Source organism: Salmo salar, chromosome ssa17, assembly GCF_905237065.1.
Source record: "Salmo salar chromosome ssa17, Ssal_v3.1, whole genome shotgun sequence".
Classification (NCBI taxonomy): Eukaryota; Metazoa; Chordata; class Actinopteri; order Salmoniformes; family Salmonidae; genus Salmo; species Salmo salar.
Window position 1 is genome coordinate 53880196 of NC_059458.1, and position 27942 is coordinate 53908137.

The 27942-nt window shown below is 42.8% G+C and overlaps 1 protein-coding gene across 1 annotated transcript in view; it reads right to left on the reverse strand.

Annotated features, from left to right (window-relative positions):
* LOC106576073 (dedicator of cytokinesis protein 4) overlaps positions 1–23832 on the reverse strand; it is a 138155-nt gene extending 114323 nt beyond the window's left edge. The window contains 1 exon segment of the mRNA XM_014152946.2: positions 23635–23832. Coding sequence (XP_014008421.1) covers positions 23635–23671 — 37 coding nt within the window. The 5' untranslated portion in view covers positions 23672–23832.
* Positions 23833–27942: the final 4110 nt, after the last annotated feature.

Below are 27942 nucleotides of genomic sequence, written 5' to 3' on the forward strand. Positions count from 1 at the left end.
GCTCCTGATGAGGTGGCGGATGGTCTCCTCCCAGACCTGGACTAAAGCATCCGCCAACTCCTGGACAGTCTGTGGTGCAATGTGGCGTTGGTGGATGGAGCGAGACATGATGTCCCATATGTGCTCAATTGGATTCAGGTCTAGAGAACGGGCGGGCCAGTCCATAGCATCAATGCCTTCCTCTTGCAGGAACTGCTGACACACTCCAGCCACATGAGGTCTAGCATTGTCTTGCATTAGGAGGAACCCAGGGCCAACCGCACCAGCATATGGTCTCACAAGGGGTCTGAGGATCTCATCTCGGTACCTAATGGCAGTCAGGCTACCTCTGGCGAGCACATGGAGGGCTGTGCGGCCCTCCAAAGAAATGCCACCCCACACCATGACTGACCCACCGCCAAACCGGTCATGCTGGAGGATGTTGCAGGCAGCAGAACGTTCTCCACGGCGTCTCCAGACTGTCACGTCTGTCACATGTGCTCAGTGTGAACCTGCTTTCATCTGTGAAGAGCACAGGGCGCCAATGGCGAATTTGCCAATCTTGGTGTTCTCTGGCAAATGCCAAACGTCCTGCACGGTGTTGGGCTGTAAGCACAACCCCCACCTGTGGACGTCGGGCCCTCATACCACCCTCATGGAGTCTGTTTCTGACCGTTTGAGCAGACACATGCACATTTGTGGCCTGCTGGAGGTCATTTTGCAGGGCTCTGGCAGTGCTCCTCCTGCTCCTCCTTGCACAAAGGCGGAGGTAGCAGTCCTGCTGCTAATTGTTGTTGGGTTGTTGCCCTCCTACAGCCTCCTCCACGTCTCCTGATGTACTGGCCTGTCTCCTGGTAGCGCCTCCATGCTCTGGACACTACGCTGACAGACACAGCAAACCTTCTTGCCACAGCTCGCATTGATGTGCCATCCTGGATGAGCTGCACTACCTGAGCCACTTGTGTGGGTTGTAGACTCCGTCTCATGCTACCACTAGAGTGAAAGCACTGCCAGCATTCAAAAGTGACCAAAACATCAGCCAGGAAGCATAGGAACTGAGAAGTGGTCTGTGGTCACCACCTGCAGAACCACTCCTTTATTGGGGGTGTCTTGCTAATTGCCTATAATTTCCACCTGTTGTCTATTCCATTTGCACAAGAGCTTGTGAAATGTATTGTCAATCAGTGTTGCTTCCTAAGTGGTCAGTTTGATTTCACAGACGTGTGATTGACTTGGAGTTACATTGTGTTGTTTAAGTGTTCCCTTTATTTTTTTGAGCAGTATATAAAGGGAAGAGAGATAGCTAAGCGACCGTATGAAACTGACAATCGTCAAAATAGAAACTAATACACGCAACATGTCCATACCCTATTTATCAGCGATGACTCGTGTATAAATTAAGAAAATATTCTGTCTTATACCACGCCAGGTTTGAGAGTTTGGGGCGAATTGTCCATTTGACACAACATTAGCGCATTATAGGCCTCAGAGCCAGAACAACCTTGTCGACTGCTGTTGAATAATTAATGAATAGTCAGACACATCCAACCTTTTTTTAAAAGAAGAGCGATTTATTTATTTACTAGCAAGCACTGAAAAAACGGGCATTGTATAAAAGAAAGTCCCACATCAAGTGCCATAGGCTAAGGCATCTACACCCCCGTGCATCTAGCGGTTTAGCTGCAGGAGTATCAAACCACAGTTGGAAAGAGCAGGAGGTGTAGACAGTTTAATAGACAGACTAAGTTAGCAAAACAATTGCTTCTAATCATTAGTAAATACTCCCGCTATTAGGTAAAGTTCATCTACATGAAAATAAAATGTATAAAAAGATCATGTACGCCTATTTAAAATGGTTGACTTATTTTATTTTCATGGCGCTCTTCATCCATAACCATCTGTTACATGGTTATTCAATTACAGTCACAGCCCCATGTAGGCCTATTTCAATTACATCAAAACGCATCATTTGAAAAGGCATTTTGAAAATACGTTTACTCAGTAAACAGAGTATTAGTATGTACACCTAAATCTGTACTGTATTTGGGTCAAGCAGGATTGAGAGTGTGTGGTGTACAGTTCCACAGTAGCCTATAACATTACATCACCCAACATGCTGTTCAGTTCACCCATCGGTGGTTTGGTGTCGGAGGAAAAGAACACGTTCCCAATGACACCCTATTGCCTATACAGTGCCCTACTTTTGACCACAAACTGAAGGCCAGGCAGCCAGCATTGTAAACAGAATCAGAGACGTTCCAGTACCCCCAGCTATCATAATCTGATACCTCTGGTTATAGGGGTGACAACACTTTGTTTTAGCATTAAGCCATTCATCCCATCAGAAAGGAGCGCGAGCCATGGCCCGTGAGCACAGTGGCACTAACACAACACAATTTCGCAATGGTTTGCATCCCAAATGACACCCTATTCCCTATATAGTCCACTACTTTTAGTAGGGCACCATGAAGGGAATAGGGCACTATTTAGGACACATTCCAGAACCACAGGCGCTGGTATAGCTAATCATCCATTTACAACAGAGCAGCGGGAGGAGAAGTGAAGGATAACAATGTTAATGGACTGAGAGAATGCTGTTGTTGTCTTACATTAACAATATGTGAGTGTGTGTGTGTGTGTGTGTGTGTGTGTGAGAGAGAGTGTTGTCTTCAGAACTAGTCCACTGCAGAGCCTATACAATATGGTGACAGTGAAAATGAGTTGTGTCATCCAAACCAAAAATCCCATTCCCTCCCCGGGCTGCCAGAAGATGTTACTGAGCGACCAAACGAGTCCATCCATGCTGCTGCGGTGTTTCATGTTTTCCTCCGTGGAAAATGTGTTCCTCCTCGATAGGTCAGGGACGAGGTTGTGGAGAGGCTCTTTAAGCCTTAGGCATGCCAGAGTCAGCCATCCATCTGCTTGGATTTAGACTCATCAATAACCGCCACCCTGGCTGCCATTCGGCCAATTGACAGCCCATGAACACTCTGAGGTGTGGTGTGGACATGAGCCTGGGCCTGCGGTAGAGCAGTCATGGGAATGGGATAGAGGCACATGGACATCATGGACACACCAAGTACAGGTTCTCAGGTTACAATGGACTATTGTTGAATAAAATAATATTCAATGAAGTATGAGAGAGAAACAGTGAAAGGGCTAAAGTAAAGGACAGTAGGGTTAAGCTTGATTCCCAACAGTATGGCCCTCTGTGTTGGGAGCTCATACACATGGTTTAGCAATCCTCTGAGGCTAAGGGCTTCAGCTGTCTGACTTATTTTTCTGTGCGGCGCTGCCGGTGCATGCCGTTGGTGGATCATGCCGGATTATTCCAGGGGTGGAGGAACTGCGCGAGAGAGCCACGACGGAACCGCGAAGACCGCCATTGGCTCAGAGTGAGAGTTCCAGAGTTCCTTCAGGAATGGAGCTCTATTTGTCAAAGCCAGCCACAGAGACGGGAGGCATAGCCAGTAGCCACAGAGGGGTGGGGAGGGGAGAGGACAGGAGAAGAAGAAGAACACAGCACAGCCAAGAGAGTGCATTCTCCAGCTACCTCACAACATAGTCGTGATTAACAGCTACTCAGCTGTCATAGGAGTTCATCACTCAAGGCTCGGCGTTGAGCTGCGGTGAAACAGCTACCTCACACATCTTCTGCTATTACCTTTATCTTGTCAATTACAGTCCAGCCAGAGCCTATCACGCTTCATACTAATACTGGGCTCCTCATTTAGTTCCAGAATGACTCAAATTTATAGCTCGTCCGGTCAAAATTCTTCTATTTTGCTGGCAGATTAAATTGGGAGGGAACACAGTCATGCCCGAGTGGACCCAGTCAGGCATCACTTGGTCAGCTGGATGACTTAGACACGGCAGCTATTGCTGCTCCTGTCATGAGTCAAAGCGGCTAAGCTCTGCTAATTTATTCATGCCGACCGAGGTCCACACAGCCAGGCAAAAATCAATAGAGGAAAGTAAGTGAGGTTGAAAAAAATAAAAAAACAATCTGTGCCCCAGTTTCCACCCTGAATTGGGTCAGCGGCAGCCATTTACACCCTCAAACTGCCTGTAATTAAACAAAACTAGTTAAAAGCCTTGTAGAAGGCTGAGGGTGTGGAGGTGTTGGGGGAAATGGAATGGGAGGAAAAGGGGAGGTTGGTTGGTGTGATTAATTTCATCTTTGTTTTACTCCCCCTCACAGTCCCTCAGTACTAGGTGTATAAGAGCGTATAACAAAAAAGGAAAGTAGCCTAAGTTGTGCATGTGAGTCATTCCATCTTTACAGCTCCCTGGGGGCTATGGTTGGGTTAGTATAAAACCTCTAATGAGCTCCTCAAAGCCAAACAGGCACAATCCTCATGCCAACGCAGTGCCTGGCTAATTTGTCAGTTGATCCCTTGATATGAATTATACGGGACTAAGCTGCAAAATGTATCCACATAGGACAAGGCCTTATTGATGATCAATTGACAGAAGTGGTTAACTTACTTTCTGTATCTCAACACGCTGAAATATGTGCAACACCACAACACAAGCCCCTCATCCACAGATCCAGCTGGGGATGAAACCCAACTCTGTGCTACAGATAGCTCAGACAGTGTACCCCTCCCCTCTCTGTAATCCTCTCAGTCCTGCAGGTAGGATCCAGCCTGGCAGGGTGACAGGCCTCGGTGTGGCCTATTGTCAGAGCTGTGTTACGCTGACTGGGCTTGGGATGGGGAATCCATTCAGGGGAAGGTTCTGCCCTTCTCTGCTGCTGTCCTGTTGATAGGGTAGTCTTAATTCCTTGGTGGCACTGGTGGTGTGAGTGGAGGGAGGCAGTAGCCTTCACACTGCATTAGGGCCAACATCAAAGAGGATTATGGCACGAATCCAGATGAAAACCAACCAGGAGAGATTTAAAACACCACCGCAGGTGCTGATGATGAGGATGTCTGGAGTGGAGTGGGGACATTCCTTAGGTAAATTGATGAATTACTAAATGAATGGCCTGGATTCAGATTCCTAGCAATCCAATCATCAGGTTAATATCCTGGCCTTTGACTTCAGTATTAACCAGAACGATTCATACTGTATCTTCTGGAGAGAATTAAATAGGGGGGAAAAGAATTACACTGTTACCAGGTAAATACCAGGTAATACCATGTTAATAGAAAGCCAGTATGAGGGTTTGCGCTCGGCTAGAATGAGACGCGGCCGAAGAGAGAAAATATCTGTAGAGTTCAAAAAGGTACACGCCCTCGCCCTGGGGGCTCCTGAGTGGCGCAGCGGTCTAAGGCAATGCATCTCAGTGCTAGAGGCATCACTACAGACCCTGGTTCAATTCCAGGCTGTGTCACAACCGGCCGTGATTTGGAGTCCCATAGGGCAGCGCACAATTGGCCCAGCGTCGTCCGGGTAAGGGTTTGGCCGGGGTAGGCCGTCATTCTAAATAAGAATTTGTTCTTAACTTACTTGCCTAGATTTTATATATATATTTTAAACATGAAAAATGAATAACCCAATGAGGCCGAGATGCAAAAATAATATAATTCATTTAATCCATGCTCAAAAGAATACAAAAAGTGAAAGTGCATGTTGAGATGTAAATTTTCTTTTGAAAAAAATTTAAAAATTAAAACATGTAAATACTAGGTCCTTGGGCCTCCCGAGTGGTGCAGTGGTCTAAGGCACTAGCTGTGCCACTAGAGATTCTGGGTTCGAGTCCAGGCTCTGTCGCAGCCGGCCGCGACCGGGAGACCCATGGGGCGGCACACAATTGGCCCAGTGTCGTCCGGGTTAGGGAAAGGTTTGGCCGATAGGGATGTCCTTGTCCCATCGCGCACTAGCGACTCCTGTGGCAGGCCGGGCACAGTGCACGCTGACACGGTCACCAGGTGTACAATGTTTCCTCTGACACATTGGTGCGGCTGACTTCTGGGTTAAGTGGGCATTGTGTCAAGAAGCAGTGCGGCTTGGCTTGGTTGGTTTGTGTTTCGGAGGACACACAGCTCTTGACCTTCACCTCTCCCGAGTCCGTACGGGAGTTGCAGCGATGAGACAAGACTGTAAATACCAAATTGGATACCATGAAATTGGGGAGAAAAAGAAATAATACAATACTAGGTCCTTAAGGGGTTGTAAGATAATGCAAAAATAAAGACAAGTGTTTTTGTCCATATATATATATATATATATATATATATAGGGGTCTGACTAAATACACAACACACTGAAGTCTGTCCATGTGGTAGACAGTCAGTGTTGTCATTCGAGATATTCAGGGGTTACTGTATCATGTTTTACAATGAGAAAGAGACCAAAACCAGGCTCCCTTTGTAAAGGAACGCTTTGTATGGAAAAACCAAGTTGAAGCCAACATTCGATGTTCTCCTGCTTATAATAACCATTACATGGTTTAAGGACCTAGATCATCTTTGAAATATGAATCTTTTTTTTCGCCCGTTGTGTTGGTGCTGAGAACTCTGGCCAACGTAATTACCATGAGACTAGATCATGTCATTTTTATCCAATGCAATTATTTGTAAAACATGATACAGTAACCCCTGGACATCTCAAATGACAACTCTGACTGTCTACCACATGGACAGACTTCAGTGTGTTGTGTATTTAGTCAGACACTGCCCACATTATTCTGACATATTTTAGAATGTAAAAATAATGTGAATGTCAATCCATAATGCGATTAAGAATGCCTTTTTTTTATATATAGGCCTACCCAAAGTGTTAATGCTTCTTTTGCATACATTTTGGTGGGACTTTTTTTTTTAAGTATAAAATGTAGGTTCTTGAAAATTACAATTAAGTGCTTGAAAAAGTCCTTGAAAGTCCTTTAATTTGACTTGCCAATGTCTGTATAGGCTACTTGCTCAGCACGTAAATGAAATACAAAATCATCTGCTATTGAAATTATACATGCATTATTTGCATTTCTGTCAGATCTTGGCCAAGGACAGTATTTTTTTGACATTTGGGCTTGAAGCTTTGAGTTGGCACTAGCCCGGTGTGCCACTGGCAAATTTACCTGAATGTCGATCCCTCTGTGTGCGGTATGCGTAGGGCATATACAGTGCATTCGGAAAGTATTCAGACCCCTTGACTTTTTCCACATTTTGTTACATTGCAACCTTATGCTAAAACGTATTAAATTGTTTCCCCCCCATCAATCTACCCCATAATGACAAAGAAAAGAAAAACGGAAATATCACATTTACATACGTTTTCAGACCCTTTACTCAGTACTTTGTTGAAGCACCTTTGGCAGCAATTACAGCCTTGAGTCTTCTTGGGTTTGACGCTACAAACTTGGCACACCTGTCTTTGGGGTGTTTCTCCCATTCTTCTCTGCAGATCCTCTAAAACCCTGTCAGGTTGGATGGGGAGCGTCGCTGCACAGCTTTTTTCAGGTCTCTCCAGAGATGTTTGAGCGGGTTCAAGTTCAAGCTCTGGCTGGGCCATTCAAGGACAATCAGAAACTTGTCCCGAAGCTACTCCTGCATTGTCTTGGCTGTGTGCTTAGGGTCATTGTCCTGTTGGAAGGTGAACCTTCACCCCCAGTCTGAGGTCCCGAGCGCTCAGGAGCAGGTTTTCATTAAGGATCTCTGTACTTTCTCTCTCATCTTTCCCTCGATCCTGACTAGTGTCGCAGTCCCTAACACTGAAAAACATCCCCACAGCATGATGCTGCCACCACCATGCTTCACCGTATGGATGGTGCAAGGTTTCCTCTAGACGTGACACTTGGCATTCAGGCCATGGACTGAGAGTCCTTTAGTTTCCTTTTGGAAAACTCCATGCAGGCTGTCATGTGGCTTTTTCCTGAGGAGTGGCTTCCGTCTGGCCACTCTACCATAAAGGCCTGATTGGTGGAGTGCTGCAGAGATTGTTGTCCTTCTCAAAAAGTTCTCCCATCTCCAGAGAGGAACTCTGGAGCTCTGTCAGAGTGACCATCGGGTTCTTGGTCGCCTCCTTGACCAAGTCCCTTCTCCCCCGATTGCTCAGTTTGGCCAGGCGGCCAGCTCTAGGAAGAGTCTTGGTGGTTCCAAACTTCTTCCATTTAAGAATGATGGAGGCCACTGTCTTCTTGGGGACCAATGCTGCAGAAATGTTTTGGTACCCTTCCCCAGATTTGTGCCTTGATACAATCCTGTCTCGGAGATCTACAAACAATTCTTTCAACCTCATGGCTTGTTTTTTGCTCTGACATGCACTGTCATCTGTGGGACCTTATATAGACAGGTGTGTGCCTTTCCAAATCATGTCCAATCAATTAAATTTTACCACAGGTGGACTCCAATCAAGGATGATCAATGGAAATAGGATGCACCTGAGCTTAATTTCGAGTCTCATAGCAAAGGGTCTGAATACTTATGTAAATAAGGTATTTCTATTTTTGTTATTTTATACATTTGCAAACATTTCTAAATTCAAAAGGTAACTACAAAGTAGCCTATGCCTACCTGGCAGAATCATGATTACTCCCTTCACAACTGCGCTACAGAAACACTGCAAGCCAAACAACTGTCTGACTGGTGCTCACCTGAAATATAAAGTAATTACACAAAAAAAATCTCAGATTTTTACCAGACCTAAAACATGGCCCCCTGATGTGGTTTAAGCATTTTTGTGGACAGAGCATCTAATTTGCTTGTTTTTCTATAAATAAAAAAAGGTGTGATTTTGAAAGCGAAAACCTGAAAAAAATGGGGGGGAAATAGTCTTTCTTCCCACATTCTTTTTTTTTTTTTTGCCGTGGTATCAACTATCATTTTTTTCCCTTCAAATTCTGTCCTCAAGGATTTCGCAGAAAATAACACTTGGCATTTTGAAATCTGCTTTTACACTAAATCTATCCAAATCAATGGGCATGCCTGGTTCTGTATGGAACGCAGGCCCATTATGGGCCAGACGCCAGGTCATTATCAATTATTACCAAATTTGTTAAATATTTGTTGCGACCAAATGGGTTCCACTGAAACCCACAGAAAGTCGGCTGTATAGAGGCTAAGTGTTTCTCCAGTGTTGTGCATACAGTATCTCTTCTCTCTCCTGCTGCATTGACTATGGCCCCAGGTCTCCATCTGTCATCACATGAAAAAGTGTGCATTAACGTCCCACACAAAGGCTCTCACAGCGGGACAGCCGCAGTCCTTCCCAGCCCACTCGCCCACACAAAGGGTATACATTACAAAGACTTTTTGCTGAAATGCACTTCGCTGCAGACGCTTATGACTAAATGTTCACCCCTGAGGGGAAGTGAAGGAGTAAAATAAAGGGACCAGGTGGAGACGAAAAGGAAAGAGAGAGAGGAAAGGGGTTGCGGGGTTAAGGGCTTGTGAGCAAAGCGGGCCACTTCACTAGCAGCCGTCCCACTGCAGTTGGTTTCAGTGACCCATCGGTCGGGGAGAGAGGTGTAAGAGACACCAGCACTAGGATCGACCCCAGTCTGAGGTTTGTTTGAACTGGAATGTAACATGTCTGAGAGATATGCAATTCTGCAATATCATAACAGGCTGGACTGTGGGAGCTTCTTATTGGTGTAGCTACCATGAGAGAGAAAGTGTCACGTTAGATTCTTCATCAGATATGCACGATACCGAGATGTGAATTGATTACACCCTCGCTCTACATACTGTATGAACTTGAAATGCCAGACCAGAGGCAACTCAGTACAGTATTTACTAATACATCAAATCACTGAGGCCAGACAGGGATAATGTCTGTCTGGGTCAGCCACTGCTGAATAAGTTACTTCTTACTCTATATAAAAAAAAGTTTAATACAGCAAACAATCCACCCTTGCTTTGTAATTAATAGGTCATGGATGTGTAACACAAAGACTGTTAAATGACATAGATACAAAAGCTGCCTAATGAATCAATCGAAGGAATCCTCAGAGCCAGTAAAAAGACCAGGAATCAAAAGGGACATCCCAGAATGCTTTGCAATGCCAACCTTTGGTGTTGATGCTGAAATGCAAAAAAAAAAAAGCCCCAATTCAATCAAGGAGGAGGAAGAAAAGACACAACGACCCCAGACAAACAACTTGAGAGAGAACCGGGTTATTATTATGTAGGAAAAGCCTAACAGAATTCTGGTTTCCGCCTTAAATGGTTTAAAGGCTGTCTGTTTAGCTGGATAAAGCATTCAGACAGAAAAAAAGCTCCAAAAGACAGGTTTAAGTAGGAGACTAAGTGGAGCGGGTAACAGTCGGAGGTATAGTCAACTCAATAAATGAAACACGGGTTCTTTTAGGTAAAACCTCTACCACCCAGTGACAATGGCAATTATTTTCTGTATGGTAAAACGTTTTCAGTTTAAACTTAAATTACTAAAAACCAGACAAAGTATTTAGAAAAGATAATGGACCTATATATTTTTTAATAAGATCCTCTTTGGAGAACTAACAATCCCCAAAATAAAAAAACTCGGCAGTGGGAGAGAACCTGAAATTCCAAAAATGGCATAGCATGGAAATCCCATTGATTTTGTTATAATGTTTGAGTGACTCAGACAGCATAAGAACAAGGAATAAGGCATCGCAAAATGTGTATAATTGCAGGAAATGACCTTTAAAATAAAAAATGATCTCAGCCCCATGACAAATGTGTATATTGTAGGAAGCTAGCTTGAAAATGGGAAAATATTAACTCAAAAAATATATATATCAAAATATGTAGAATTGCAGTAAATCTTCTTTAACTTCTTAGGACTAGGGGGCAGTATTCGGAAGTTCGGATGACTGACGTGCCCAAAGTTAACTGCCTGTTACTCAGGCCCAGAAGCCAGGATATGCATTTAATTGGTAGTATTGGATAGAAAACACTCTGAAGGTTCTAAAACTGTTAAAATAATGTCTGTGAGTATAACAGAACTGATATGGCAGGCGAAAGCCCGAGGAGAATCCATCCAGAATAAATGTTACATTTTTTTTAGGTTTCACCCATTCAAAACACTTGTCTATGGGATATTCAAAGGAAATCCTCCCAGATTGCAGTTCCTGTGGCTTCCACTAGATGTCAGTCTTTAGAAAGGGTTTCAGGCTTGTTTTTTGAAAAATGAGCTAGAATTTGTAGTTTTTCAAGGTGGCTCTCATTTGGACTGTAGTTTTGTGGCATGCGTGGATGAGGGTGCGCACTTTGTTATTTATCTCCGGTATTGAACATACTATTCTTCGTCTTAAAAATGTTATCGTTTATTTCCATATTAGGGTACCTGAAGATTGATTAGAAACGCTGTTTGACTTGTTTGGATGAAGTTTATTGGTAACTTTTGGGATTGCTTTGTCTGCATATTGAACGACTGGAACGGGTGGATTACTGAATCAATCGCGCCAACTAAACTGACTTTTTTGGGATATAAAGAAGGACTTTATCGAACAAAACAACCATTTGTTGTGTAGCTGGGACCTTTGGGATTGCAAACAGAGGAAGATCTTCGAAAGGTAAGTGATTTATTTTATCGCTATTTCTGACTTTTGTGTCGCCTCTGCTGGTTTGGAAAATGTTTTTAATGATTTTGTATGTGGGGCGCTGTCCTCAGATAATTGCATGGTATGCTTTTGCCGTAAAGCCTTTTTGAAATCTGACAAAGCGGCTGGATTAACAAGAAGTTAAGATCTTAAATGATGTATGACACTTGTATTTTCATGAATGTTTAATATTACGATTTTTGTATTTTGAATTTCGCGCTCTGCAATTTCACCGGATATTGTCGAGATGGGGCGCTAGCGTCCCACCTAGCCTTAAGAAGTTTAAAACAGCAACATTTTCTCTCTGTGGCCAAGAGGATGCCCTCTAAAACCGCACCATTCACCGCTGCTGACAAAATCCTAGAGGAACAACTGGTTCAGATACAGAGGTATTCTTTGCTGTGTAAGATTTCAGATGAAGCTATTTATTCCATAAGGAAATCGTCAATAGACTTGCATTTCTAGTGTTCAATCATACTAAAAACAGTTCAACTGTTATTCTATTCCAGTCCTTTCAAAACGAACTGGGAACATTGAACAAACAACCCATATAGATTGTTTAGGGTACCGTGTGTAGCATACTCTCTTTAAGGAGAACGACGCCATTTCAACCAGCGCACCATGATAAAATGAATTGCAATTGGTCTAAATACCCACTCAGCTTTTCACTGGGTGAAAAACAGCCATGGACCAAGAGTGAATTACAATAAATCCCTTTTGAATGTCAAACTAACATTAAGTTAAACTGGCTTGTCTGTGGAAGACAGGATATAAATTACCTGAGGGTGTGTGTGTGTCTGTGTGTTTGTGTGCGTTGAGCCAGACCCTGAACCAGGCAGGCCAAGGAAACAGAGATCACACACACACTGACAAGTAAGATGATGGCTTACAGCAGCCAAGGTCAAACCATCATCTGCCCAGCCGCATCAAGCTGATTCATGCAGTGTGTGTGTGTGTGCGTTCCTCCGTGTGGAGGTTGCGTGCATCCCTATGTGTGTGCATGCAAGTGACGTGAATGGAAAACTAACAGAGTATAGTGTGAATTGGTCTAACAGATGGAAATGTAACACCTCACTAACAGCTCAGGTAGTATCAAGTCAAACACTGGCAGCCAAATATATTTATTCATACTGTACGTGTGACAGAGAGAGGGAAGAGTTTTAATCAGCAGGGTAAAGTAAGAGTCGGTGATGCTGAGAGAGAGAGAGAGAGAGAGAGAGAGAGAGAGAGAGAGAGAGAGAGAGAGAGAGAGAGAGAGAGAGAGAGAGAGAGAGAGAGAGAGAGAGAGAGAGAGAGAGACATCATTATCACTCACATGAAAGACAGTGATGAGAGCTGGACAAGCAGAATAGCCTACAGTAAAATCATACCACGATGATGGATCATACTTCCTGCTTTTCCGAGCCAGAACAGCATTCAAACATCACCCTTCAACAACATGGATAAAACAGGAGCCAAGGACATGGAGGGCCAGGAAAACATTAACGCCATCTGGCCTGATACATTGTACTTTCCCAACACAACACAACCTAGAAAGAGGAAGTTTGTGGGTCACAAATGGTAACCCATAGGGTTCTGGTCAAAAGTAGTGCACTACATAGGGAATAGGGTGTCATTTAATTGGGACACAGACAGAGACAGCTTTGACACCTAAATGAATTGTGGCCAGGCACCAGCTCAGTGGTGGCGATCTGTACTCAATGGAAGCCTTTGTGCGTCTTGTGATAGCAGCAGCAACCAGCCCCATGCCCAGATATGATCATCCATATTCATTTGGGGAGCCGAATGGGGAGACAGGGACATAGGTAAATACACAGAGATAGTGGGAGAGGTAGACACTACACAGAGAGCCAGTGAGTGTTCACTACTACTATCATCCTCACTCGCTCTGTCTGTTTCTCTGCCCTAGAGAGACCACTGCCACCAGAACAACACTACTGAAGTGTCTGGGGAGGAGGAAGAATGGACAAACAGAGGGAGAGAAAGAGACAAAAGAGAGGAAGAAAAAAATAGACAAATGGGAGGAAGACAGATGGAAAGACAGATACGGAGAGCGGTGGGTAAAGAGAGAAAATAACAAAGAGAGAGAACCACCAGAGACAGATCAACAGACAGAGCGAGAAAGAGAAGAAAGAGACAGACATATGGAGGGAATGAAAGAGAGGGATATCGAGATAAGAAGAGATGGGGAGAGGGTAACCTCCAATCTCTGCAAACAGCTCACTCCCTGCCAAGAGAGAGAAAGACAGTGGGAAAGAGAAAGGAGGAGAGGCAACAGTGGTAGAAGCTACAGAGCCTTAGTCAGGGCGCCTCAGAACTCCTGTATCGGTCTCCTACTGACACTGACATGAATTCTGTCTACCAAGAGGAGAGAGCCTTCCCGATGACTAACACAACCAGGACAGTCACTGCATAGAAAGGCCTGGTTCAACCAACTACAACAACCTGTTTTATTAGGCATTCATAATGTATTAATAGCAAAACCGCTAACACCTCTAACACAAGCATCACTGCACAGAAAGGCCTGGTTCAACCACAACAATTTATTATAAAGCATTAATAAGGCATGAACAGCTCATTGTTCCTAATAACTGAGGACAAGAGGTTGTCAGACGATGAAGGCAAGTTGCTTATTAAAGAAAAGCCATGATGGTTATGGTGAAATAGATGGATGCCTGGGGGGTCACTGGTGCGCAGTGTGGGTCACAGAGTTTCAATGGCTGCTGCGTCCCAAAATGGTACCATATTCCCTTTATAGGGCACATGGGCTCTAGTCAAAGGTAGTGCACTTTAAAGGGAATAGGGTGCAATTTGAGACACTGGTAATGTACAGAGCCCATGATCAACACAGCAAGACTTAGATTAAAACAGCCAGTGGAAACTATATATAACTCAACACCTCTGGAAATGCAATGTTTTAGGGAATCGTTATTTTTTGCCCCTTTAAAAACGAGCATGTGCACAAAAACTCAAGGCATCAATAGTTCCTTTCACACATCAATCCCGATGATTGTCATCCGTGAATATAGCATTCGTTTCTGAAAACGCTGGTGACAGGCTGTCATTTCTTCCACCCCCACCTCCACTGTCACAGTGTTGATGAGCACAAACTGTGAATTCATAATGGAACACATCCCATTAACCTCTTACTGGGTTCACGGCTTGGCATCAGGGAAACAACGGTGACCATTCGATATATAGACCCCTGGAATAGAAAGGCTACTTCATTACAATGTACTAGAGGTCGACCGATTATGATTTTCAACGCTGATACCGATTATTGGAGGACCAAAAAAAAGCCGAAACTGATTAAATCGGACGATTTTTATTTATTTATTTGTAATAATGACAATTACAACAATACTGAATGAACACTTATTTAAACTTAATATAATACATCAATAAAATCTATTAGCCACAATTAAATAATGAAACATGTTCAATTTGGTTTAAATAATGCAAAAACAAAGTGTTGGAGAAGAAAGTAAAAGTGCAATATGTGCCATGTAAAAAAGCTAACATTTAAGTTCCTTGCTCAGAACATGAGAACATATGAAAGCTGGTGGTTCCTTTTAACATGAGTCTTCAATATTCCCAGGTAAGAAGTTTTAGGTTGTAGTTATTATAGGAATTATAGGACTATTTCTCTCTATACAATTTGTATTTCATATACCTTTGACTATTGGATGTTCTTATAGGCACTTTAGTATTGCCAGTGTAACAGTATAGCTTCCGTCCCGCTCCTCGCTCCTACCTGGGCTCGAACCAGGAACACAACGACAACAGCCACCCTCGAAGCAGCATTACCCATGCAGAGAAAGGGGAACAACTACTCCAAGTCTCAGAGCGAGTGACGTTTGAAACACTACTAGCGCGCATCCGCTAACTAGCTAGCCATTTCACATCGGTTATACCAGCCTAATCTCGGGAGTTGATAGGCTTGAAGTCATAAACAGCACAATGCTTGAAGCATTGCGAAGAGCTGCTGGCAAACGCACGAAAGTGCTGTTTGAATGAATGCTTACGAGCTTGCTGGTGCCTACCATCACTCAGTCAGACTGCTCTATCAAATCATAGACTTAATTATAACATAATAACACACAGAAATACGAGCCTTTGGTCATTAAAATGTTCGAATCTGGAAACTATCATTTCGAAAACAAAACGTTTATTCTTTCAGTGAAATATGGAACCGTTCCGTATTTTATCTAACGGATGGCATTCCTAAGTCTAAATATTGCTGTTACATTGTACAACCTTCAATGTTATGTCATAATTAATAACGGTATTTGTTAGGAATAAATGGACTTCACACAGTTCGCAATGAGCCAGGCGGCCCAAACTGCTGCATATACCCTGACTGCTTGCACGGAATGCAAGAGAAGTGACACAATTTCCCTAGTTATAAGAAATTCATGTTAGCAGGCAATATTAACTAAATATGCAGGTTTAAAAATATATATACTTGTGTATTGATTTTAAAGAAAGGCATTGATGTTTATGGTTAGGTACATTGGTGCAACGACAGTGCTTTTTTCGCAAATGCGCTTGTTAAATCACCCGTTTGGCGAAGTTGGCTGTGATTCAATGAGAAATTAACAGACACCGCATTGATTATATGCAACGCAGGACACGCTAGATAAACTAGTAATATCATCAACCATGTGTACTTAACTAGTGATTATGTTAAGATTGATTGTTTTTTTATAAGATAAGTTTAATGCTAGCTAGCAACTTACCTTGGCTTCTTGCTGCCCTCGCGTACAGGTAGGCAGCCTGCCACGCAGGCTCCTCGTGGAGTGCAATGTAAAGCAGGTGGTTAGAGCATTGGACTAGTTAACCGTAAGGTTGCAAGAATGAATCCCTGAGCTAACAAGGTAAAAATCTGTCGTTCTGCCGCTGAACAAGGCAGTTAACCCACCGTTCCTAGGCTGTCATTGAAAATAAGAACGTGTTCTTAACCGACTTCCCTCGTTAAATAATGGTGTATAAATAAATAAATCGGCCCTAATAAATCGGCCATTCCGATTAATCGGTCGACCTCTATAATGTACACTACCGTTCGAAAGTTGGGGTCACTTAGAATGTCCTTGCTTTTGAAAGAAACACACATTTTTGGTCCATTAAAATAACCTCAAATTGATCATAAATACAGTGTAGACATTATTAATGTTGTAAATGACTATTGTAGCTGGAAACGGTAGATTTTTTTAATGGAATTTCTACATAGGCGTACAGAGGCCCATTATCAGCAACCATCACTCCTGTGTTCCAATGGCATGTTGTTGGCTAATCCAAGTTTATCACTTTAAAAGACTGACTGATCATTAGAAAACCCTTTTGCAATTATGTTAGTACAGCTGAAAACTCTTGTTATGATTAAAGAAGCAATAAAACTGGCCTTCTTTAGACTAGTTGAGTATCTGGAGCATCAGCATTTGTGGCTTCGATTACAGGCTCAAAATGACCAGAAACAAAGAACTTTCTTCTGAAACTCGTCAGTCTATTCTTGTTCTGAGAAATGAAGGCAATTCCATGCGAGAAATTGCCAAGAAACTGAACGTCTCGTCCAACGCTGTGTACTACTCCCTTCACAGAACAGCGCAAACTGGCTCTAACCAGAATAGAAAGAGGAGTGGGAGGCCCCGGTGCACAACTGAGCAAGAGGACAAGTACATTAGAGTGTCTAGTTTGAGAAACAGACACCCCACATCCTCAACTGGCAGCTTCATTAAATAGTACCTGCAAAACACCAGTCTCAACATCAACAGTGAAGAGGCAACTCCGGGATGCTAGCCTTCTAGGCAGAGTTGCAAAGAAAAAGCCATCTCAGACTGGCCAATAAAAAGAAAAGATTAAGACGGGCAAAAGAATACAGACACTGGACAGAGGAAGATTGGAAAAAAGTGTTATGGACAGACGAATCTAAGTTTGAGGTATTCGGATCACAAAGAGGAACATTCTTGAGACGCAGAAAAAATGAAGATGCTGGAGGAGTGCTTGATGCCATCTGTCAAGGATGGTGGAGGCAATGTGATGGTCTGGGGGTGCTTTGGTGGTGGTAAAGTGGGAGATTTGTACAGGGTAAAAGGGATCTTGAAGAAGGAAGGCTATCACTCCATTTTACAACACCATGCCATATCCTGTGGAGCCAGTTTCCTCCTACAACAGGACAATGACCCAAAGCACAGCTCCAAACTATGCAAAAAATATTTAGGGAAGAAGCAGTCAGCTGGTATTCTGTCTATAATAAAGTGGCCAGCACACTCACCGGATCTCAAACCTATTGAGCTGTTGTGGGAGCAGCTTGACTGTATTTACGTGTTACGTTCCCCAGTTTCTGTGTTGTTGTGGGTTTGTATGCGTTTGTATTTCAGGAAATGGCTTCCTGGATTATTAAGCAGCTGATTGGTTCTGCCCCGTTGCTGATTGGAGCTCTGACCCCTCTCTCTCGTCAGGGGATACAGCTGTCTCTTCAATTACCAACTTCTCCAGCTTGATAAAAGCCAGTGTTCCTTCGTCAGGGAAGAGAGCTTCTTTTTATGTCCTCTGTTGATTGTTGTGGCGGTCAGTAAAAGTTTTGTGGATATTATTTTGTAGCCGCTCCTTCAGAGGTATGTGTATGCCAATAGGACTTAGTGTTTTTGGTTAATTACATTTTTCATTTAAGTATTGGTAATTATTCTGTTTCATTTGTTCCCGGGGGGGGACGCACCTTGGGAGTGTTTAGGCAAGAGGCCTGCAGGCATACATAACCCGTAGTATTGAATCTGTCTATGCACACTAGATAAGACCTGGGCGAACCACACCCTGTATTTTGGTTAGAGTGCCAGGTGGTGCTAAAGGTTAGGTAAGTAGTGGGAAGGCAGGTAAGGTAGGAGAGGGGACAAATTTGTACTTTCTTTGCTTTGATTCCATCCAGCACCTTTTGCCCACCTTACCATGTTAAGGAATAATAAATTCCCTCTAAAACTGTATTTTTCTCTGCCTCTGTCATCCTTCCCCCGCACCTACGATCACATACTTTTTCACTACACAGGGAGTTGATATGTAGCAGGGTGTTGCGTTCCCTCCAAGAGGCGTACGTAACAGTACATAAGAAGTGCCCATCAAGCCAATCCAACTTGTGGGAGGTGCTTCAGGAAGCATGGGGTGAAATCTCTTCAGATTACCTCAACAAATTGACAACTAGAACACCAAAAGATCTGCAAGGCTGTAATTACTGCAAATGGAGGATTCTTTGACGAAAGCAAAGTTTGAAGGGCACTATTACTATTTTAATTAAAAATCATTATTTATAACCTTGTCAACGTCTTGACTATATTTCCTATTCATTTTGCAAGGACATTTCTAAGTGACCCCAAACCTCTGAACGGTAGTGCAACTAAAGTAGGCTTTATATCAGTATGGTTTAAATATTGGGTCCATTTCAATAAGTAGGCCCCATAGGCCTGAAAGGAATACGTCCAATCACTCAGAGAGGAAGAGGTTTCTACAGAACAATGATTAGGCTAATATCATCCCATTTTTAAAACATTGGCTTTTAAATATCTATTTCACAGCACTTTCCTTTATATCTGTTTCACAGTAGTGTAATTTTAATGTGCATTAATAGGACATACATTCATGTATGTAGCCCTAGTGATGCCCTCTCCAGTCCAGTTGTTACCAGGAAACAGCAGCCCTAGCTACCTCCAGACTGCCCTGCCTCCAGCTGACTGTGCTGTGGTGAAAAGCAGGCTGGGATTTATACTGGAGGTTTCATGTGAGCTGCAATCCGGTCCACTCATTGGCTGGCTGCAGCCGCCTAGCCTCAGCTGCATCCTTCCACAAAAACATATGCCGCCAATTAGACCGTGGTGGTGTCATCGAATCCAACGGGACACACACATTACATTGTATTCATATCAAAAGGCTGCCTCGCCACGGGGGAGGGGGGGTGAAAAGGTAAACATGCTGATTTAGTAGGAAATAAGACCGGAAAATAGCAGCGTTTTTTCTGTCTTTACATAATAAATGGGATAGAATGATGTTTGTTATATTTTCAGTTGAAAAGTAAATAGAGCTGCAGTAATGGGATAACACAAACAGGCTAAATGAAGCATTTTAGAATCCAGTCTAGTATTCACCATCCATGTTAAATTGAAAGGTGTTGGTTGTGCATGATTGCCATTGTAAATAAACACTAAAAATCTTTGGTGGAGCGGAGGCATAAAAAAAATAAAACACATGGCTCTACCTAGTTGCCCCTGTCGATCTATAACATCAGCTAGGCTAACAGGTCAAAGGTTTTTCTCCCTCTTTCCCTCCCCCTCTCTCTGATCCCACCGTGCCTGTCTAATTCACCAGGGAGCTCCAATATTGACTGGAGCAACTCCCTCCAGCGATCTCCGTCCCTAAATGATTGCCTGTGTCGGCCTGGCCGCGGCAAGAAGATGAAGCCTATTGGATGAAGACAGCAGAGGGGAGTGGATGAAGAAGAAATTACAAACTGTGGCGGCATTGTGGGGCCACGCCTCCCTGTGCCCCGGGACTATGTTCATTAAAGAGGCAGGGGGGTGTAATATAATGAAGGAATGGGACCACAGGCCCCCGTTCCCCCTGCCAAACAACCTGCTAATCCCACGGGTGTAGGGGATGTTGGCCACGGTGGCTACGTCCAACAATAAGCCCTCCTGACACACGCCGCCAGGCAGGGCCCGCCACCCACCCCTCGGCCCAGTGACATCCCCCCCAGGGGGGCAGGCGACAGCAGCCAGGGGAGAAGGACAGCCCCAGGCCTGACACAGACCTCCACTACATAGCAGGCCTCGAACTCCTCCACTCCACTGCGTGCATTGCTCAAGGGCCAGGGCCATTCACAGGCAGCACTTTGCTACACACTACCCAAGCACTCCATTCTGTTTTTCTACCATTCGCTTGAAGGTATTATTTATGCGTTTCCATAGGCTGCTGTGGGTAAACATTGAGATTTCAAAAAGTAAATACTAGGCTGTGGTTATACGCTAAATGCAAAGCATTTAGTTTGAATGCTCACTGGAAAATTATATTCAATACACACACACACACACACACACACACACACACACACACACACACACACACACACACACACACACACACACACACACACACACACACACACACACACACACACACACACGAGATCTAACGTAGCGCATTAAATTATGATGAGCAATGACATGCTTGATTGGCTGCAATATCAGTCTTAACAAGGAGAGAAGGGCCCCTTCTCTTCCTGTTAATCATCATTTAAGACTATTTGCAGCGAATACAATCTCCCAAAACAGAGGCAATGTTCTCTCTCCAAGGCTGTGACGCTACATTGTTAGCTGTTGTGAGTTAAATTGATGGAGGATAATCCACCGAGAATTCCAGTATTCCAGTGTTCAAAAGGAACCACATGCAGTGGATATTCCAAAAGGTGGGAATTCTGGTGAAAATATTCCCAGATCGTCTCATGGGTGTTCCTGCACATTCAGTCCTACTATTCCATTAGTCTACCATCCTTTCTCAATGTACACATTTTTATTCAAATTCCTACCTCATGTTTAACTGAAATACATTCCAACCCTCTTTGATATGAAAATCTCTCCTCTTGGCAGAATACGATTTTACAGTAAAGCACATCAATCTTGGTTACAAACCTGTAATCACTCAAATGGTGCACTAATAGGAGTCTTAATGCTGTACTGCCTTCCTATACTGGACTCCATTCATATTTCATCAATGGTAGATAGAGGGCTGTCCTCCTCCTTGGCTCTCCTCCCATGCATCAGGCAAATCAACATCAAAGCCAAATACCTCCCAATTAAAAGCTGTAATTCAAATTTTGCTCCGTGGTGAAAGATAAAATGGTTCGCACCAAGGATCCAAGAATCTCAACTCATTTTGGGAAGCCAGCCCTGGTTTAAAAGGGGGGGTAAATTTACAGTGCATACTATATGAATCACATTCAAATACTGTAGGCTATTATATCAATACTACTGGTGCATCCAAGACATAATGGACATCCATACAACTTGAGACTTAAGACCCTGGGGTGAAAGGGTTAAAACCAGGGTTGTGAAGACAGACGTTTCACTGAAACATGAATAATCTCAAATAACATTGTGTTGAACTTTGATGTCAGTGAGTGATCACGATCAATGGTGATCACAAAGAGTAATTAGCTGTTCGACGTCATATAGCTATAGAATGTCAATATGTTCTATTATTTGGAATCAAGCATGTGTGTGCATCCTATTTTTTCCCCCCATTAAAATCCATTTGATTTGAACCAAAACGGTGACTAAGACTTTAAAGATGCTAATAAAAAACCCTCAAAAGCCTACATGTATGTTTACCTCAACTATCTGTTCCAGTAAAAGGCCACAGCCCTTCAGTGAAATGAGCCGCCTGTGTACCTATAAGCGAAAGGAATTTATAAACAAGGGACAGGGTCTTGATGATGAAAACACATGGTCTCCAGATTTCCCCACTCAACCTATTTAACAGTCCAAAAGCATCCAAACAAACAACCAAATACAGTACTATCTAGGGGTATATCTTCATCCATCAAACATCATTCTACATCAGTAAAATACGTCCAAATGTAATTGGATGTAATTGTTTTTGCGCCGCGTGTCCGTAACCTCTAACCTGAGTTACAAAATATTGACAAATCACGACATTTGCTCAACGTTGTGTCATTCCTTTGTCCACTTAAAAGTAACCGTGGGCTTACGGCCAGAGTTGCACAACAAGGAAACAAGTCTTTCTTCCCCAGAATCACCACGGTCACAGGGAGGAAGTCCCCTACTGCCCAACCACAGGCTCTAAATCTGAGCTAATTAAAAGAGTCTTATTGCTCTTATTGAAAATAGGATCAAGACTGCTTAATCCACTTAAAGCCTCACTTGCAATTTTTTAAAAGACAATGAAGGCATTTAAGCACTGAGAATAAATGGAATGTTATACAACTCTCCTCCCACCTAGCTCCACAGACTGGACTTGGAAAGAGGTTGAAATTGTGAAATACTGCAATGTATCAAACTGGAAGCTTTGGGTTCTAACTTGTGACAGGGAGGGAAGAAAAACATGCACATACCAGGAGAAAAAGAGCAGGGCCAGTTAGTTAGTGACCAAAAACTAATTTGTAACAGATACAGGGCAGAAGCCAGTTTCTGGTTCAGTGAATGACTGTGTTCCAATGATTTCAGGTCAAGACAAGGTAGACCTTCGGCACCTAGAGGTGTGACTGATAGGCCTACATAACACAATATGGCAATATTTCTGCAATGTTGATATTTCAAGCAGTGACTGTCGGGGGCTGGATAAAGCATCCCAAACATGCACTCCAACCAACAAATAGGCTTTGGTACCCTATTTTGGTCCATTGGGGAACGCATTTCAATAAGATATTTTTACAGAATGTGGGCGCAGAGTGAATATCCCCCACTGCGATTAGAAATTACAACACTATTATTTAAGCCCATAGCCTGTCTTTCACTCGCATTGTGTTTGCTTCACTTTTATCTCTGGTTACGACACCCATGCCGCTCGGAACAATGCACACCAGGACAGCTTCACTCGCTATTTTCACTGAGAGAGACGAGATAAACAAGGTTGAAGGTTCAGTGGAAATTTCCGAATACCAAAAACAATGTTCCAGAACGCAACAAAAAAAATGTTTATCTTGACACTTTATTTTTCTTTTCAATGAGGAGTAAACACAATACACACATATAAAGCGCTAAATAAATGCTTTGCACAAGAGTATCGTATTTTGTTTGCTTCCATTCATTTATCAGACACAATGTAACAACAACCAACAAAGCGATTGAACGCGCAGAGTGCAAAGAGATACACTGATAAGAGAGGTCCTATAGCCTCAAGTCATGCGTTCAGTTTTATAGCTGTAAAACCATAATGTATTCATAGCCTATAGCCGACAAATCCATGGAAAGAGCAAAGACTCGTGAAATGCGTGGAAGTGGTGGTGCCTATGAAATAAGTACCCGTTAGTAACGGTTTGTAGGCTACATGATAAGACAGTGATCGTTGTTATTCTGATGCTGTGTAAGAAAATGAAACAGCATATTCCCTATTAGTTTGAAACTAATTTTAATTTTGTGAGTAAAGGAGACCACCGCAGTTTTAAAACACAGAACCACAAAACTTACCGACGCCGTATTTCTCGTGTTCTGTAGGTATCCACATATTTACGGTTGGTTCATTGAAGTCATTTGTGAGAACAGCAGCTCAATGGAGATATTTCGTGCTGTATAACGCATTCTAGGCTATTGAATTCCTTTCCTCCGCTCTGAACTCATTGTTCAGATTGCAGGAGAGAGAGTGGCTACTGTATCTTCATAGTGGATTGAGACGGAGAAGGAGCTTTGCATTGTGGGACATGTAGTAAAAACGAATGACGTAAACAACCTGAGAGAAAAAAAGGACTCAGAGTCCCACAAAGCCATACTGAATACATGGATGAAATAGAGGGCCACAGTATCAGTCATAATACCCATAAAACCTAGCAGTCAAACAGGGAAATGTTTCCAATTGTTTTTTCCACCATTCATGTTTTCCATAGGGGATTTTAGGGCGTGTAAGTAAATTCTCTCTGGCTATCTACTCAGATTTCAGAGCACTCTTGTCTGTGTGCCAGAGCGCAGAATAACTGATGAATTTACAAACGCTCAACACCTGTTGAATATGGCCGGTGTCAGTAAACGTTTGCAAAAAAGCTTCATTAAATTGTTGCTAGCAGCACAGTTACAGTCACCAATGGATAACATGAAAACAGCCTAACCAGCTCTGCTAGGGCGAGTAAAATGGTCAGAGTGAGGTGTTCTCTCATTTATGTCTGGAAGTAGCTAGCAAGCTAGCCAACTTTAGCCAGTTAGCTTGGGTACTTGACTGCCGTTGTGAGGTCAGAACGCTTTGAATATATACGAATGACAATCTGACAACGCTCTGAATTTACGAAAGCCCAGAGCACACTAATGTTAGCTAAATCTATTAATTAATAAATTGGCTATATATCTTTAAATGGACAATTCTGTGGAATGTCTTGTGCAAGTTTTAAATTGACACAGTACTTGTTATCAAAGGTGTTAGCTAGAGATGACATGCAGGGATTTGTAATTTTGATAGATGTCTACTGTGATGCTTATTAGCATTTTCAAATCTGAGAGTAAATAGAGCCAAATATATTGATAAAAGTCACCTTGTCCGAGAGAGATTTACATGGTTATCAAAACGTCACACCAGGATAAGCCTACACGAATCACAGACCTTATTTTAAGTGTTTCTAAAATCCCCTTTGGGAAAAAAAAATGAATGGTGGAAAAACGATTGGAACCATTACCCTGTTTGACCGCTAAGTTTTATGGGTATTATGACCCCTCCAGTGTGGTTCTCTATGAATACATACATGAATGCTTTGCTCTTCTTGAGTTATGGATTACTGTCTTGTCATTGACAGACAGACAGACTGACAGACAGACAGACAGACTGACTGACTGACTGACTGACTGAGAGCGAGCGAGAGATTAATACTTTTTACACATAGCCAATAAAGCCAATATGAAATTGTACGCCTTGTCAAAGTGTTGCCTACCATGTCTCATGGTCATTGGAGATGGTATGTAGTCCTATAGGCAGAGGAACCATAAGATGATAGTCCCGTGTAGCTCAGTTGGTACAGCATGGTGTTTGCAATGCCAGGGTTGTGGGTTCGATTCCCACGGGAGACCAGTACTGAGAAAAAAATGTATGAAATGTATGCATTCACTACTGTAAGTCGCTCTGGATAAGAGTGTCTGCTAAATGACTAAAATGTAATGATATCAAATAGTTGTAGGTGTAGGGAATAATCATTGACAGCTGCATTCATGTTCAAAACCAGTTTTTTTTTTCTGCAGAAAATACACTTTGGCTCAGTGTCACTTTGCACTTCACTTGTAGAAAAATGTATTGGCTCAAACTTAACATTATGTGTGTCTCTTCCCGCCCACCTTCTCATCCCAACAACTGAAACCAACTGATTGAAATACCCTCTGTGTCTAGAAGCCCGCTATAGTGGATTTAAAACAATGTATATTACTAACAAGAGTGGCGCAGCGGTCTAAGGCACTGCATCTCAGTGCTCGAGGAGTCACTACAGATCCTGGTTCAATTCCAAAATTCACATTTTGGCCAAGGGATCTGTGGAATAAGTTTAGAGGGTGTAATACAACACAATGTAACGTTATGAATCTACAATTTAGGCCCTTTATCAGATGAACTTGTGGATACCATTTTTATATCTTTGATTGCAGTTAAACCTGGGCAGCATGGGCCTGGAAGGCTCACAGGGATATTGATATCCACAGTACTCCACCAATTATCACATTTTTCAACTCAATACTTCTTGTATTCCCCAATTATTTTTAGCATAAATGCACTGTAATGTAAGCTTTAAAACTGCAAAGTTTTCTCTCAACATCACGGCAAAATATTTAGAATTGCAGGAAATGTGCTTTAAAATGTTATTTCCCAGGGCCCAAAACTTGGTTTGTACTGACATGCACTGCCATAGTCATACCAGAACTCCTTGCATGCTATTTGTTTTTATCCCACTCAAGTTGTGTTCTGATTATGAGGGGGTCCCTGAGGAATTTGCTGTCACAAAAGGGGTCCCAAAAGTTTGAGAACCCCTGGTCTAAGGTTGGTCTAACCATACCATGACATATAGATGAAAAATAAATACGTAAGTAAATTATAGAATTTCTATGGGTCTAACAATACGACAGTGATATTGCTAAGGGATCCCAAGTGTTGTGGCACCATGGTGTTTCAGATTCAGAGGTTGCTCATTGACTACAGATGGTGTACGTGATGGCTGACATAACCCATATTTCACATGCCAGGCATGGAAGGGAAAGCTGTAGTATGGCATGCAGTTGAGTCCTCATACATATCTTTTGCTGCTGGGGTGAACACAAAAATAATGCATGAGTGTGTTGAAGACTGCAAGGCAGGCACTCCATTATTCAGCCAAAAGTTCGAGGCACCGTTGGGTTTGTGATGCCTGGAATGAACTACTCTGTCATACAGTCAATCTGTAGGATTTTATAGCTCTCTGCTCCTAATCTCACCCAGTTATCCTCCTTCCCTCCAACTCTGTTTCAGTTCAGTTCAGAGGCAGTGTCACCCCTTTCAAATAGCCTCTAATATTAATTCCAGCTTTGAGCTGTGTAGTTTGCTTATTTTTGCCACTGAAACCATAGATGTTATTTATTAAACAACTTCCCAGAAGTTTCCTCACTCATACTCTGTTCTACTGTGAAGCTGTGGGTTGGTTGGTTACCCCTTATGGACCTAGCTTCTCACACCTTCACCCCACTGCTGTAAATACAATTGTGTTTAGCACACATATGGGGGGTTGAGCTAGCTGGCTGGGTTTAAACTACAGTTTATAGAGTGTTTCCGCCATGTTACAAGTCGTTCACCCTACACCCCATCGTCGTCTCTGCCATGTCTCGATGGTGCATGGAGAGATGGTCTCACGGAATACTCCATCTGAGATGAATTAATCATTAGAGGAGACTAGAGTAGAGGCAAAGTAAAACATTTTTTTTAGATGTATTCCTTCCTCCCTCCCTGTGGAGTAAAGAGATCTGAGCGTGTAGTGCCCTTTCATTAACTTCTCTAGGGTAGGGGGTAGTATTTTGACGTCCGGATGAAAGGCGTGCCTGTAGTAAACTGCCTGCTACTCAGGCTCAGAAGGTAGGATATGCATATTATTAGTAGATTTGTATAGAAGACACTCTGACGTTTCTAAAACTGTTTGAATGATGTCTGTGTGTATAACAGAACTCATATGGCAGGCAAAAACCTGAGAAAAATCCAACCAGGAAGTGTGGAAATCTGAGGTTTGTAGTTTTTCAAGTGATTGCCTATACAATATAAAGTGACTTAGGGTTCATTTTGCACTTCCCAAGGCTTCCACTAGATGTCAACAGTCTTTAGAACATTGTTTCATGCTTCTACTGTGAATAGGGAGAGAACAAGAGCTCTCGGAAGTAGATGAGTGAGAAAATGACTTGAGCTCAGTGGCGCGCATTCCCGTGAGAGTTAGCTGTGTTCCTTTTCTTTTTTGAAGACAAAGGAATCGTCCGGTTGGAATATTATGGAAGATTTATGATAAAAACATCCTAAAGATTGTTGCTATACATTGTTTGACATGTTTCTACGAACGTAAATATAACTTTTTTTTAACTTTTCGTCGTGACATTTTGCGCCCGCTTCCTGCATTTGGAGTAGTGGACTAAACGCGTGAACAAAAAGGAGGTATTTGGACATAAATTATGGACTTTATCGAACAAAACGAACATTTATTCTGGAACTGGGATTCCTGGGAGTGCATTCCGATGAAGATCATCAAAGGTAAGTGAATATTTATAATGTAATTTTTGTCATTTCTGTTGACTCCAAAATGGCGG